This window comes from Archocentrus centrarchus, chromosome 4, assembly GCF_007364275.1.
Source record: "Archocentrus centrarchus isolate MPI-CPG fArcCen1 chromosome 4, fArcCen1, whole genome shotgun sequence".
Lineage (NCBI taxonomy): Eukaryota > Metazoa > Chordata > Actinopteri > Cichliformes > Cichlidae > Archocentrus > Archocentrus centrarchus.
The window spans coordinates 11,116,777-11,130,985 of NC_044349.1; the positions used below are offsets into that span (position 1 = coordinate 11,116,777).

At 39.4% G+C, this 14,209-nt stretch overlaps 1 protein-coding gene across 1 annotated transcript; it reads left to right on the forward strand.

Annotated features, from left to right (window-relative positions):
- The first annotated feature begins 1,070 nt into the window (after positions 1-1,070).
- On the forward strand, positions 1,071-3,825 carry LOC115779546 (protein PLANT CADMIUM RESISTANCE 9-like). The gene is made up of 5 exons (XM_030728270.1): positions 1,071-1,122; positions 1,863-1,978; positions 2,806-2,905; positions 3,016-3,203; positions 3,288-3,825. The coding sequence occupies exons 1-5, from the start codon at positions 1,092-1,094 to the stop codon at positions 3,522-3,524; spliced, it is 672 nt and encodes a 223-aa protein (XP_030584130.1). The 5' UTR covers positions 1,071-1,091; the 3' UTR covers positions 3,525-3,825.
- Positions 3,826-14,209: the final 10,384 nt, after the last annotated feature.

Below are 14,209 nucleotides of genomic sequence, written 5' to 3' on the forward strand. Positions count from 1 at the left end.
AGATCATCTATTACACATAATATATACGATATGTAAGGATTTGAATGTGATTATAGAAATTCCAAAAGCTAAATAGCTGTTGATAATCCTGGTGCCCGAGGTAGTTTATATAGTGAGTTTCACCCAGCTTGAATAACTGTCTAGGAGGAGTTAGACAACAGACATAGATACATAGGCTACGGTCATTATAGTCAGAGATTTAACCCACTGCAGCTGCTGTCCCCCACAGCTGTGGTTGAGCAAGGCAGCAATTCCCTATTTTCCCACTGTTGGTCTTTCCAAAACATCTATCAAACATCAAAAAAACAAAACAAAAAAAAATATAGCTTTAATTAGGATATTCTCAAGAGCTTGAAAAAAAGGCGAGTTGACTTTTGATGTTTTACCTCTTAACCAAGAGGTTTCTTCAGTTTTAAAACCAATAGATGGAGTCCAAGGTGTTTAAACCCAAGCCTCTTGGAGGTAAAATGTCGTAAAAGAAGTCCACTCGCCTTTTTTGTTCAAGCTCTTGAAACTATCATGACCTGGATGACTGAGAATCTACACAGACTTACAAAGACCAGCAAGAACAAAACAAAACAAAAAGAAAACATTCAGCAACTCAAGTTATAGGAAAAACATTTTCTTTAATAACATCATTAAAATCAATTTCCTATATTACTGTGTGTGTGTGTGTGTGTGTGTGTGTTTGTGTGTTTTCATTACAGTTTATCACAGTTGTAATTATATTAGCTTTACAGTCACAGCTTACACACTTACAAAGCCACAGACTGAAACTTTGAGGATTCTTCATATAAAAGATAAACATGATGATGATGATGATAATATCAGTTCCTATTCCAGTTCCAAATACCAACTGAAGACCACTTTACTGGTTTTCGTTTTTAATTGACCAGTAGAACAACAATAAAATTAAACTTGTGACACAATCTGACAAAAAAGTTAAAAAAAAATTTTTTTTACTTTTATGTTGCTTATATATGTTTTTGGGAGGAGGAGGATGGTGCCTGTGTTTGGCTTTGCCGTCACTGCTGGTAGATTGCCTGTTGTTTTTGCTTTTGTTTAGATGCCGGTATGCTTACCAGTCTACGATGATCTTCCTGTTCTTTGGGTATATGATCGGTAGGCTCTGCCGAACATCTGCACTTATATGGTTCATTATGGTGCTCATTTTTTGTGTCTTGTTAATGCAGCCTCTTGTTTGCCTCATCTTTGGCTCCCTGTAAAGATCACGCTTCAGTTTAAGATCTTGGTGATCACTTTCAGAGCTCTGCGCAGTCAAATGTCTGTGTACATTAGGGAGCTCTTACGCTCTGACTTAACTCACAGACAACTCATATTTTTATTATTTTATTATTTATTGTCTGAGGCACCTAGAAAAGGAATGCATTTTAAATTTCGTTGTGCAACTTCTGTGTACAATGACAATAAAGATTCTGATTACTGATTACATGATTACTGAGGTCTTCTGACTAAAATCTGTTGGTGGTTCCTCGCTCTAAACTGAAGTAGACTGTGCATTCAAGGTTGCAGCTCCTAAACTTTGGAATGCACTACCTTTATCTGCATCTGCAGACTGTACTGAATCTTTTAAGAAGCACCTCAAGCCTTTGTGCAGGCTTGCTTTTAACTAATGGTTTGTATGTGTTACTGTTTCCCTTTGATTGTTGTGAAACACTTTGTAATCTTTATCAAGAAAGGTGCTATATAAATGCATTTTACTAACTTGTTTTTAACATGAGATGTCGTGTATTTCCTTGTATGTTTAAAATTTTCTCAGATGCAATCAAAACTATAATTTTAAATTATACAGTATAATTAAAAACATAACAGATTTCCTTTCTCTATTCTTATTGTTTCAGGTTTTGCAGCATTTTTTGTCTCGAGCCAGTGGCAACTCTATGCCACTCCTAATCCAAGGTGCATCCTTTCATTTATTCAGTGTTGCAGGTGCACTGAGGGTGTCCAGCAAGACCAGGTAAGACCTTCCAGTTTTCTACAAGCAATTCTACATCATCTATACAGTTAACCTTTAGTGCCTTTCTTTATAGTCTGATGTGTGATTTTGGATTATACACCTGCAGGAGATGTGATAAAATATAACAAAAGAGTCAAATGTATTTAACTGTATCAAACTGATACATTTTTAGAAAGAGATGGGTGTATGTTTTCTGTTTATCATATAGATTCTATACTGAAAACTTGTAACAGTAAATCTCACGCAGGGCTCCAGATTGTAAGTTCTTTGTTGTAGAGGACAGTTTAAACTGAAATACCTGAACCATAAATTCAGACTTTCACTACTAACCAAACCGTCCTTTTTGAGACATGTTGATCATACTCCTGCAATAACTAAATTCTTACTCGTAGGATGTTTGGTTGTTATTTTTTTCTGTGTAATGCTGTAGTGTCTTTAACTCGCATTATGAAGTGCCTTTTGATTTAAGGATGCATAACTTTAATTACTGTAAACTGAAGAATAATGGACATTTTTGTGTTTATTTAACATGAAAAAGATGCTATTTTTAATCAAAGGCACTATAAACTTTTAGAGTGAAAACATAAATTATGGCAATAGAAAGCTTTTGAGATTTTTCTGTTTTTAGAGAAAAATACTCTACTATTTAAGTAGCATTAAAAAAATGTCATTGGTAAAGAACACTTAGAAATATTTTAAGAATTTGAGGTCTCTCAGGGACAGGTTTTGCAACAAGGTGCTCCAAAATCTAATCAGATTATCTCCAGTATGAACATGCTGTACAGCAGAAGCCTTCTTACTCATGTGCATTTGTTTTACTTCAACAGCGTAATTGTTCTGTGTCTGAAGTTCAACATACGATGGAGGAAAAACCCTTGATAGACTGGGACGCTGGTCTCTTTGACTGCTTTGAGGAAGTGAATACTTGTAAGAAGCCAATATTAACTTTAAGGATTAATTTTTTTTTTCTCATTAGTCAGGCTGTAATCTTGTGAGAGTTATTAACCATGTTGTTGCCCAATTTGTGTGTTTTTCAGGCTGCTATGGTTTCTGGTGCGGCCCCTGCCTTGCCTGCACTGTTTCACGAGGTTTTGGAGAGAACAACTGTCTCCCCTTATGTGATATATTCATTTCTGCTGCATCAGCAATCTTTGGGATACCTATTTGTGTTCCTCCTGCAGCCTTGTCTGTAAGGGCTGCCATGCGAAACAGATATGGCATCAAGGTATGAAGCATGAGACAATGGCATGCTCTGAACTATAGGTGGACAGAAAAAAAATGAAGTCATGTTTGTATTGTCTTTCTGCAGGGGTCTCTCTGTAAGGACATTGCAGTTTCCTGTTTCTGTGCCTTGTGCTCCTGGTGTCAGATGCATCGAGAGTTAAAGCATCGCAAGAAAACCCCGACTGTCATCAACATACAGAATAACCCTGTTATCAACCTGCAGCCTATTCCAGTTGCTCAGCCACCAGTTATGATGGTGCCTGCACAACCACCTCCAGCTGGTTTTGTGGCTCAACCAGGAATGGTTGTGGGTTCATACTGACACTCGTAGAAATGTGATGCTGCTCAGAGTTTGTTTTGATCCACTTATCAGTGAAATTGTAGCCTGTAATCACTTTGAAATTAAATGTACAATAATTTCTACCAGTATCCTAATAATCATCAAAATCATTTCTTTTAACAGTTAAATTAAAAGAATGAAGTTTTAGCTCCAAATTCACTGTATAGTTTTTGTATTAATAATAATGGCTTTAATTTTAGTCCTTTAAGTTTCCTTTTTTGAGAGGAAACCAAGCCAAGTTAGCAAAAAGTGGTTTTAGTTAAACCAGTCCAAAATGTTTAATTGAATCAATAAAAAGACACCAAGCATCAGAGTAATGTCTGAAATAAATGATTCATGGTGGACTTTTGCAGTTTTTAGAGCAGCCTAAACTGCCATGAAGCACTCATTTAAAACCTCTGAGGAAAAACAGGGATAAGACTTTAAAAAAAAAAAAAACAAACAAAAAAAAAACAAGTCCCAAATCTCTAATGTCATCTTTTTATTGAATCAATTAAGCATTTTGGACTGGTTTAACTAAAACCATTTCTTGCTAACTGAATGTCAGGCTTGTTTTTTTCTCAAAAAAAGACACTTAATAGCCTCAGAGATATACATTCCATATGAGCAAACTGACTTCTTCCATGGAAAAAAGAGCCTGTTTGGACCCTTTTTTTATATTCTAGTTCAGCCTGCTGTTGATGACTGTATTCCGCTATAGTACATCAGCATCCTGTTCTTTCTGAAGTCGATCATTATCTCTTTTGTCATATTCACATTGTTGTAAAATTATTATAACATTCAGAAGCAGGAGATTCCTTCCAGAAAACTCCCTAAAATCATCCACTGGTGCTCTGTACTCCTCCTCCTGCTGCCCATTACTGATACGACCAACTGCTGTGAAATTGCTGCAATATTTTTACAAAATAAAAACAAGAAAAATGTTTGATAAAACTTTCAATTCAGGATTGTGGATGGGCTGGGAGAGCAGCTAGGTACACCCTAGAAAGGTTACCAGACTGTTGCAGGGCTAATGTTAGCCCTTTATTACATAAAATTACATATTAGTAATAAATAGCCTTAATTGTACAAACAAAATATAACACGATAAAGAATACCCGATGCTGAATTTGACAATGAAAGAATGAACTGCTGACTCTCAACTTGAATTAAAAAGCCAACAGTGCTTTTGAAATGACAGCCAAATGTCTTTATTCATGCCATCACTGGAAAACAAAAGTCTGAAAAACTAAACTGACCTGTATAGGGTGTCTGTTTCTCTAGTGTCTCCTTAGCAGTCACATCAAGGTCAAAGTTACACACTGAAACTCTGAGGATTCTTCAGATAAAAGGCAAACATGATAATAATTGTTATTAGTTCCTGTTCCAAATACCAAATGAAGAACACTTTTTAGATTCTTTTTCAAACTGACCAGCAAAACAGCAATAAAATTGAGCATGTGATACAGTCTGATATTAAAGAGGTTTTGAATAGATTTTTATTTTTATGTATACATTATATTTTTCATTTTTTATATTTAAAAACATCCTTTGTGAGATATGTCAATATCTCACAATTATTAATGGGAAGTTTGTTCCTTTTTTCTGTGCAAACTATTGTGCCCTTACCTTGCAATAAAGTGTCTTTTGAATTTAGAATATATAAATCTTTTTTTAACTGAAGAATTATAGAAAATGCACGCTAGCATGCCACTTCTAATCAAAAGCACTATGATTTTTTGTTTTAGAGCTGAACCATAAATAAATAAATGGCAAAGAAAAGCTTTTGAGTTTTTCCTTTCTAAATCTCTACTACAGTTGTTGGTGTTCTTACAGCTTCTTAAAAAGGAGATCATTGCATTTGAAACATATAGCATTTCTTTTTTTATTAATTCTTAGCTATGACATGTACAAATATTTTAAGAATGATGGACAGGTTTTGCAACACGGTGCTGCAAAATCTATTCAGATCATCTACTCTATACATGGCTCCTTCTGTGGATTTAATTTTTTGTTCTGCTTTCCTGCTCAACTTTCACAGCGTAATCATTTATCATCTGAGCTGAAGTTCAACATACAATGGCAGAAGAACCCTAGACAGACTGGCATGCTGGTCTTTGACTGCTTTAAGGAAGTAAACACTTCCTCCCCCCTCTCACATGTTCCTGGATCAAGGACTTCTTAACCAACCGGCCCCAGACTGTGAGACTTGGCCCCCATCTCTCCTCCACCCACACACTGAGCACTGGCTCCCCACAGGGCTGTGTGCTGAGCCCCCTCCTGTACTGCCTCTACACCCATGACTGCAGTCCGGCCCACAATAACAACCTCATCGTCAAATTTGCTGACGACACCACAGTGGTCGGACTCATCTCAAAGGGAGATGAGGCAGCTTACAGAGAGGAGGTCCTGAAGTTGACAGCCTGGTGTTCAGAGAACAACCTGGTACTGAACACCATGAAAACCAAAGAGATCATCATCGACTTCAGGAAGCACAGGACAGACCCAGCTCCCCTCTACATCAACGGCGAGCGTGTGGAGAGGGTCCACACCTTCAGGTTTCTCGGTGTCCTCATCTCTGCTGATCTCTCTTGGTCAGATAACATCACAGCTGTTATCAAGAAGGCTCAGCAGCGACTTCACTTCCTGAGGGTCCTCAGGAAGAACAACTTGGACTCAAACCTGCTGCTGACCTTCTACCGCTCATCCATTGAGAGCCTGCTGACATACTGTATCACAGTATGGTACGGCAGCTGCACTGAGGCAGACAGGGTCAGGCTTCAGAGGGTAGTCAAGACAGCACAAAGAATCGTTGGCTGCCCTCTTCCCTCCCTGATGGACATCTACACCTCCCGCTGCATCAGCAGAGCCAGGAACATCATCAAGGACAGCTCACACCCTGGCTTTGACCTGTTTGACCTGCTGCCCTCTGGCAGGCGCTACAGGTGCATCAAAGCCAGAACAAACAGACTCAAGAACAGTTTCTTCGCCAGAGCAATCACCACCCTGAACTCACACACTCACCCACCGTAACTGTGCAACACCCACATCTCTGTGCAATATTATATTATTCATACTGAACAATATCTAACATTCCTATATTGTGTAATATCCAGTATTCATTCACTAGTGCAATATTCATTCACCAAGTGCAATATTCATCATCTTCATTATTATATGTATACACGCATTTACTTTTCTTACAATGTACAGATGCACCAATGTAGGTATGTATGTATATATTTTTATACATTCTATTTTTTGCATATTTTACACATTGTTTATTTCTGTATATCTCTTGATTATATTGATTATACTAGATTATAATATTTTTATTTTAGAGAGTTTGATTTTCTGTTACATGGCAATGAACAGGAGTGGCCCTCCAATCTCATTGTACATCCTGTATAATGACAATAAAGGCATTCTATTCTATTCTCTATTCTTCTAAGAAGTAAACTGATAAATTTGTACTTTAAGGCTTTAAGTGCATTGTTTTTCACTCTTTCGGTCTCTTAAAAGTCAATACCACTCTATTGCTGTTGTGACTGCCTGTCTGTTCTCTGTTTTTTTCTTTCTTTGATTCCCTTGTTACCAGCTTGTTATATTTCTAAATAGATATGGGGAGAAATGGTCACATTATTACGATAATTTGATCTGATGTCTCAGCAGTGCTTGATGTTAACCAGCTGTTCACAGCAAGTAAGGACAGGTAACAAGCACATTGGCATGTTAAAGGGTTAAAAAAAAAAGTACAAATAGTTGTGTTAAAAATACAGTGGTAATAGTACTGTTTCAACTTCTTTACGCAAATAAAAGTTAAAGTACAGGCTCTGAAATGTACTCGAAGTAAAAAAGTAAAATGTAGCTCTTTGAAATAGCTAAATATGTCACTCTTGGCCCAATTGGGGCGGGGTCCAGAGAACACAAGAGTCCAAGATTGTTGTGGCAAAGTTACACACCAATTCAATATTATCTTTAGTGATGTAACCGGGTGTCATTACTGGCAACATGAATAAAGTTTAGCCTTAGCCAGTGTAATGGGTACTGGGTCACAGCACCCATGAGCAGCTTTACAGATAGCTGAAATAATGAAAACAAAAGGATGACACAGGAGAAGCAGCTTGTCATCTCTAATTTCTCCTCAGCCATGAGGGGAATGCAGGAGCTGCAGACATAGCACCATCTCACAGTGCCTCATACTGGTGGGAGCGGAGTAACTGCATACACCCTCAATATTTAACATAGTGTGACCCAAAAATTGACCCATATAAATACAAACAAAATATATCTGCCACACAAAATTATAGACCTTATTCATATGCTTATTTCTAAGCATATTTCTACATCCACATTTGAGCACACACTTGTGGGCTTCACACCAGCAGTTTCAAATTTCCCTCTATGTCGCCTGGTTTGATCCCCAGAAGAAATTTGACTATGGTTACTGGTGTGACTAGCTTCACAGAGTCACCAATAACCAGAGTTTGTTCCTTGGCAGGTGTGTCGCAGAGTGAGGAAAAACAGCAACACCCAGCACCCCTGCAACTTCATATTCTAAGTGGAAGAGAATAGATGGATGGATGGATTTATTAGGGATGACACGATACCACTTTTTTATGTCCAATACCAATATCAATATTTTACATTTGGATATTGCCGATACCGATACAAATCCGATCTTTTTTGTATTATTATTTTTAAAAATTGTTTTTAAATGCCTGGATCAATTTTACGAAAGTAAACAGTCTCTCACACAACAAAATTGAAATCTTTTATTTTTTTTTTTTTTTTTTGCATTCTTGGCCATAGCGGCTTTTATGGGCAGTAGAGAGAGACAGGAAATGGGGGAAAGATACAGGGGAAGACACGCGGGCAAATTGGTGACGGGCCGGGACTCGAACTCGCACAGCCTGCATCGCAACACAGGACATGTATGTGGTCGCCGGCTTCACCCCTAAGCCACCCAGGCGCCCCGATCTTTTAGTTTTTAACAGTCAAATATTTTACACAGAAAAAAATAGTAAAATATGTAAAATTATTTATAACACTTCAAACATATGAAAAAAACAAAAGAACAATTGCAACATTTATTTTTAAACATCTTCTTCCAACCCATCACAAGTCTCACTGTCAGTCTGGGTGGAAGCATCACTTTTCTGTGAAGAAATATCTACAAACAAAAAGAAAAATATCAACATGAAATTTATAGATCATTACACCATATAATAATCACACATATTAAGGACATATTAATTAAATAGTGCAAATAAAAACTGCAATTTTTATGAATTTCTAAATGATCGCTGTAGCTATAACAAACAACAGTCAGACCATGTACAAAAAAATCTACCACTAAAATAACATGTTAATATACAATACAGGGAAGAACACAAAGGACAGAAGAAATACTACAATTAAAACAAGATACACAGATGTCAATGAAAAAAAACAATGGACTCAGAAAAAATGAAAACATAAATAGCAACAAAGAGGAGGAAAAAAGCAAGAGAATACTAATGAATAGTATGAATCATTTAGAAAAAAGAAATCTTGAGTATATCAACAGAAATTGTACACAAAAGACCTATGAAAGGCATCCATAAATAACAGCAACATCAATACATAGTACCATCACAGCAGAATGCAGAGGTTGCTTGCAGAACTTCTACTTCCTGCTGTGCTGTCGCCAACTTCTGCTCTGCCACCTTCAGCTGGTTGCCCACCACCTGGGCCTTCTGCTCAAAGGCTTTCTTTTGCCTTTCCTTTTTGGAAAGGACTTGTAATGATATCAGCTTTAATTAGGGCCCGAGCACGAACTGTGCGAAGGCCCTATTGTAATTGCTTCGTTTATTATTATTTTTTTTTTTTTTTTTTTTTTTTTTTTTATTATTATTCAGGCAAATGAATTGGCTTTTTGGGGGCTTTATCATATTCAAAAACTCATGAAACTTTGCACATGCGTCACACCTGGTGAAAATTTAAGTATTTTAATGGGCTCGGGCAAGGGCGCGCCCAAATGGCTCGCTAGCGCCCCCTAAACTGGAGCCCCACCGCTGTGTTTCACGTACATGAATGAAACTTCATACACATGTATATCATGTCCAGGCGCACAAAAAATCCTCTTGGAGCCATGCCCTAAACCCAACAGGAAGTCCGCCATTTTGAATTAATTATGCAAATTTGGCGATTTGCAGCCCTCACACTTTTTCTAATAACTCAGAGGTTTTAGACGTTATCATCTTCATATTTGGTTTGTCTAACCTACACCCCCAGGGGAATCTAAATCTCGAAAATGGTGAGTTTTTGCCAAGGGGGAGGGGTCCTTATGCCCCTTTGAACTTTGATCATTCGCCATGAAATTTTGATTGCCTCTCATTCATACCTACATGATCCAATGTGCATCAAACTTCTCCAGTAGGATGAGGGTGCCCCCCTGAACACATACATATGACAATATTTAATATCAGTCGCAGCGCCACCTAGTGGGAACAGGAAATGTCATATTTTACACTTGGAGGTCCAGCTCCAAGGTGGTTTAGCAGAACCATCTCAAATTTCACCTGGAAAGCCTTAAGAAGTTGGACTTACTGTGTTTTCAAAACTGTGAGTTTTTGACAAAAGGGCGTGACCCTTATGGGACGGCAAAGTTCGATGATTCGCCATGAACACAAAAATGGCTGTAACTCAAAGCCAACTTGCCCAATCTGGCTCAAACTTCAGTGGTGTGATAAGCATGCTGCCCTGAACACACTCATATGCATAAAGTCCATAAACGTTAGAGCGCCGCCTAGTGGCAGCTCGGAATATCTTAAAATAGCAAGTTTTTTGAGTAGCCCCGGAGCTACGTTTTCTCTACATGTATGAAAATGTACATGCTCGTGTAACATACTAAGACGTACAAAAAGTCTCTTGGACCCATACCCCAAACCCTACAGGAAGTCGGCCATCTTCAATTGAAGGTGTCAATTTTTGCGATTTCCACGCCTGCTATTTGAACGAACTTGTCCTAGGGCATTTCACCCAGTGACACCAAATTGGCTCCAGATCATCTACACAAGTAGCCCATCAAAAGTTATTCAGGGTTTTGTAGAATATTGAACGGTGTTGCCATGGCAACCCTCTGAATTTGGACTTTTTTCAATTTCAAATTCACAGAGATTCTAAACATCAGCCCCTGGGCTGTGCTTTCTCTATGTACCTGAAAATGTGCCTGCTGATGTAAAATGCTAACATCTACAAAAAAGTCTCTTGGACCGATAGCCGAAACACAACAGGAAGTCAGCCACGTTCACTTTAAAGTGTCATTTTTGCAGCATTTTTCGCCTTTTCCAGGCCTTTTTGCCTCAACTCCTCCTAGGGCATTTGACCCATTGAGACCAAAATGGCTCCAGATCATCCACACAAGTAGCCCATCAAAAGATATTCATGGTTTTGTAGAATATTGAACGGTGTTGCCGTAGCAACCCTCTGAATTTGGACTTTTTTTCCATTTCAGGCCCAGATAGGTTCTAAACATCAGCCCCAGGGCAGTGCTTGGTCTGTGTACCTGAAATCGTGCATGCTGAAGTAACATCCTAACACGTACAAAAAAGTCTCTTGGACCGATAGCCGAAATCCAACAGGAAGCCTGACATGTTCTAATTAAGGTGTCATTTTTGCAGCATTTTTCACATTTTTCAGGCCTGCTATTTGAATCATCTTCTACTACAGCTTTTCATCCAGTCACACCAAAATGGCTCCAGATCATCTACACAAGTAGCCCATCAAAAGATATTCATGGTTTTGTAGAATATTGAACGGTGTTGCCGTAGCAACCCTCTAAATGTGGGATTTTACTCATATACCACAGTGCACCAAATTGTTACATCTCTGACATACATTGTCCGATCTGCCTCAAACTTCACAGGCTTAATGGGAGGGTAAGGGAGACCGGACACACCCCTCTATCAGCTTTGTTTCACACTCATAACGCCACCTAGTGGCAACAGGAAATCAGTAGGACACTGATACTCATCATCCTATGGTCATTACAGTTTCATTGATGGCTGCAGGCATTACATAGAGCATTGTGACATATTAATTAGTGGGCACTCACCGACGCCACCTAGTGGAAGCGGGAGACGATCGACGCGAAGTACGGCTAGCCTGCTGAGCCGTCAGCAGCCGGGTGAGCCAGCTACTCTCTCGTCTGCGAGAACCTTCGAGCGCGGTTCGGCTGGAGCGTGCCACGGGTCGACGCGCGGCTTGGCTGGAGCGCGCCAGGGGTCGACGCGCGCCGGGTGCGAGGGCCCGCTCATCGCCGCTTGCGGCTTTAATTATTATTATTTTTTTTTTTTTTTTTTTATTAGGGCCCGAGCACGAACTGTGCGAAGGCCCTATTGTAATTGCTTCGTTTATTATTATTTTTTTTTTTTTTTTTATTATTATTATTATTCAGGCAAATGAATTGGCTTTTTGGGGGCTTTATCATATTCAAAAACTCATGAAACTTTGCACATGCGTCACACCTGGTGAAAATTTAAGTATTTTAATGGGCTCGGGCAAGGGCGCGCCCAAATGGCTCGCTAGCGCCCCCTAAACTGGAGCCCCACCGCTGTGTTTCACGTACATGAATGAAACTTCATACACATGTATATCATGTCCAGGCGCACAAAAAATCCTCTTGGAGCCATGCCCTAAACCCAACAGGAAGTCCGCCATTTTGAATTAATTATGCAAATTTGGCGATTTGCAGCCCTCACGCTTTTTCTAATAACTCAGAGGTTTTAGACGTTATCATCTTCATATTTGGTTTGTCTAACCTACACCCCCAGGGGAATCTAAATCTCGAAAATGGTGAGTTTTTGCCAAGGGGGAGGGGTCCTTATGCCCCTTTGAACTTTGATCATTCGCCATGAAATTTTGATTGCCTCTCATTCATACCTACATGATCCAATGTGCATCAAACTTCTCCAGTAGGATGAGGGTGCCCCCCTGAACACATACATATGACAATATTTAATATCAGTCACAGCGCCACCTAGTGGGAACAGGAAATGTCATATTTTACACTTGGAGGTCCAGCTCCAAGGTGGTTTAGCAGAACCATCTCAAATTTCACCTGGAAAGCCTTAAGAAGTTGGACTTACTGTGTTTTCAAAACTGTGACTTTTTGACAAAAGGGCGTGACCCTTATGGGACGGCAAAATTCGATGATTCGCCATGAACACAAAAATGGCTGTAACTCAAAGCCAACTTGCCCAATCTGGCTCAAACTTCAGTGGTGTGATAAGCATGCTGCCCTGAACACATTCATATGCATAAAGTCCATAAACGTTAGAGCGCCGCCTAGTGGCAGCTCGGAATATCTTAAAATAGCATGTTTTTTGAGTAGCCCCGGAGCTACGTTTTATCTACATGTATGAAAATGTACAGGCTCATGTAACATCCTAAGACGTACAAAAAAGTCTCTTGGACCCATACCCCAAACCCTACAGGAAGTCGGCCCTCTTCAATTGAAGGTGTCAATTTTTGCGATTTCCACGCCTGCTATTTGAACGAACTCGTCCTAGGGCATTTCACCCACTGACACCAAATTGGCTCCAGATCATCTACACAAGTAGCCCATCAAATATTGTGGAAATCTTTAAAAAATATTAAACGGCCTTGTCACACCAGGCCATTAAATTTGGCCTTTGTTTTTCTCCCTCACCACCAAAATTGTTTGTGCACTTGTTCGCACATGCTTTGTCTGATCAGGCTGAAAATTTAATCACTCATGTACACACCCAGGCTGAATCCATAACTACAGATTCAAGACTGTAGGCGCAATAGCGCCCCCTACAGAAGCAAATGAAAATTTGTATGACCGTCCACAGAATTAGTTTTGCTCTGAAATACATGAAATATCTTTCACCATTCCTTACAAAATCCTCATCTATTTGATAAGCCTCCTGCCCTGAACACATTGATATGCATAAAGTCCATAAACGTTAGAGCGCCCCCTACTGGCAGCTTTAAATATCATAATATACCATGTTTTTTAGCTAGCCCCTGAGTTACATTTTATCTACAGCTCTGAAATTTTGCACACTCATGTAACATCCTAAGACATACAAAAAAGTCTCTTGGAGCCATACTCCAAACCCTACAGGAAGTCCAGCATCTTCAATTGAAAGTGTCAATTTTTGCCATTTTCAGGCCTGCTATTTGAATGAACTCCTCCTAGGGCATTTCACCCAGTGAGACCAAATTGGCTCCACATCATCTAGACAAACAGCCCATCAAAAAAGTCAATCAGACCCATGCCCTATTTTGCATGCTGGAGCCGTGACCACACCCCCAAATATTCCATTGCGTCTATGCCGAGAGCAAAAGATACCTTTTCCTATAAAAGAATTCAACTTTCTAGAGACCCATCACGATCACAAAACCTCCGAGTGCGGCACGGGTCGACGAGCGCCACAGGTCGACGCGCGCGGAGTGCGAGGGCCCGATATCACCGCTTGCGGTTTTAATTTATATTGCGATCTCCTTATCGACTCACACTGGAACATACATTAACCTAGACCCTCATTACACCTGCTCATCTCGTACTGAATACAGTACGAGATGATTTTTTTGAACCTACCTATCCCAGTGTATCTCTTTCTGTTCTTCTGCTAAAGGTAGCGCTGCGAGTCAGCTGCATGACCTCAGGACACCTG

Coding starts and splice junctions, on each gene's coding strand:
- LOC115779546 (XM_030728270.1), top strand. CDS start 1,092: ATGATCTTCCTGTTCTTTGGGTATATGATCG. Junction 1,123..1,862: donor GTTCTTTGGGTATATGATCG/GTAGGCTCTGCC, acceptor TTATTGTTTCAG/GTTTTGCAGCATTTTTTGTC. Junction 2,906..3,015: donor CTTTGAGGAAGTGAATACTT/GTAAGAAGCCAA, acceptor TGTGTTTTTCAG/GCTGCTATGGTTTCTGGTGC.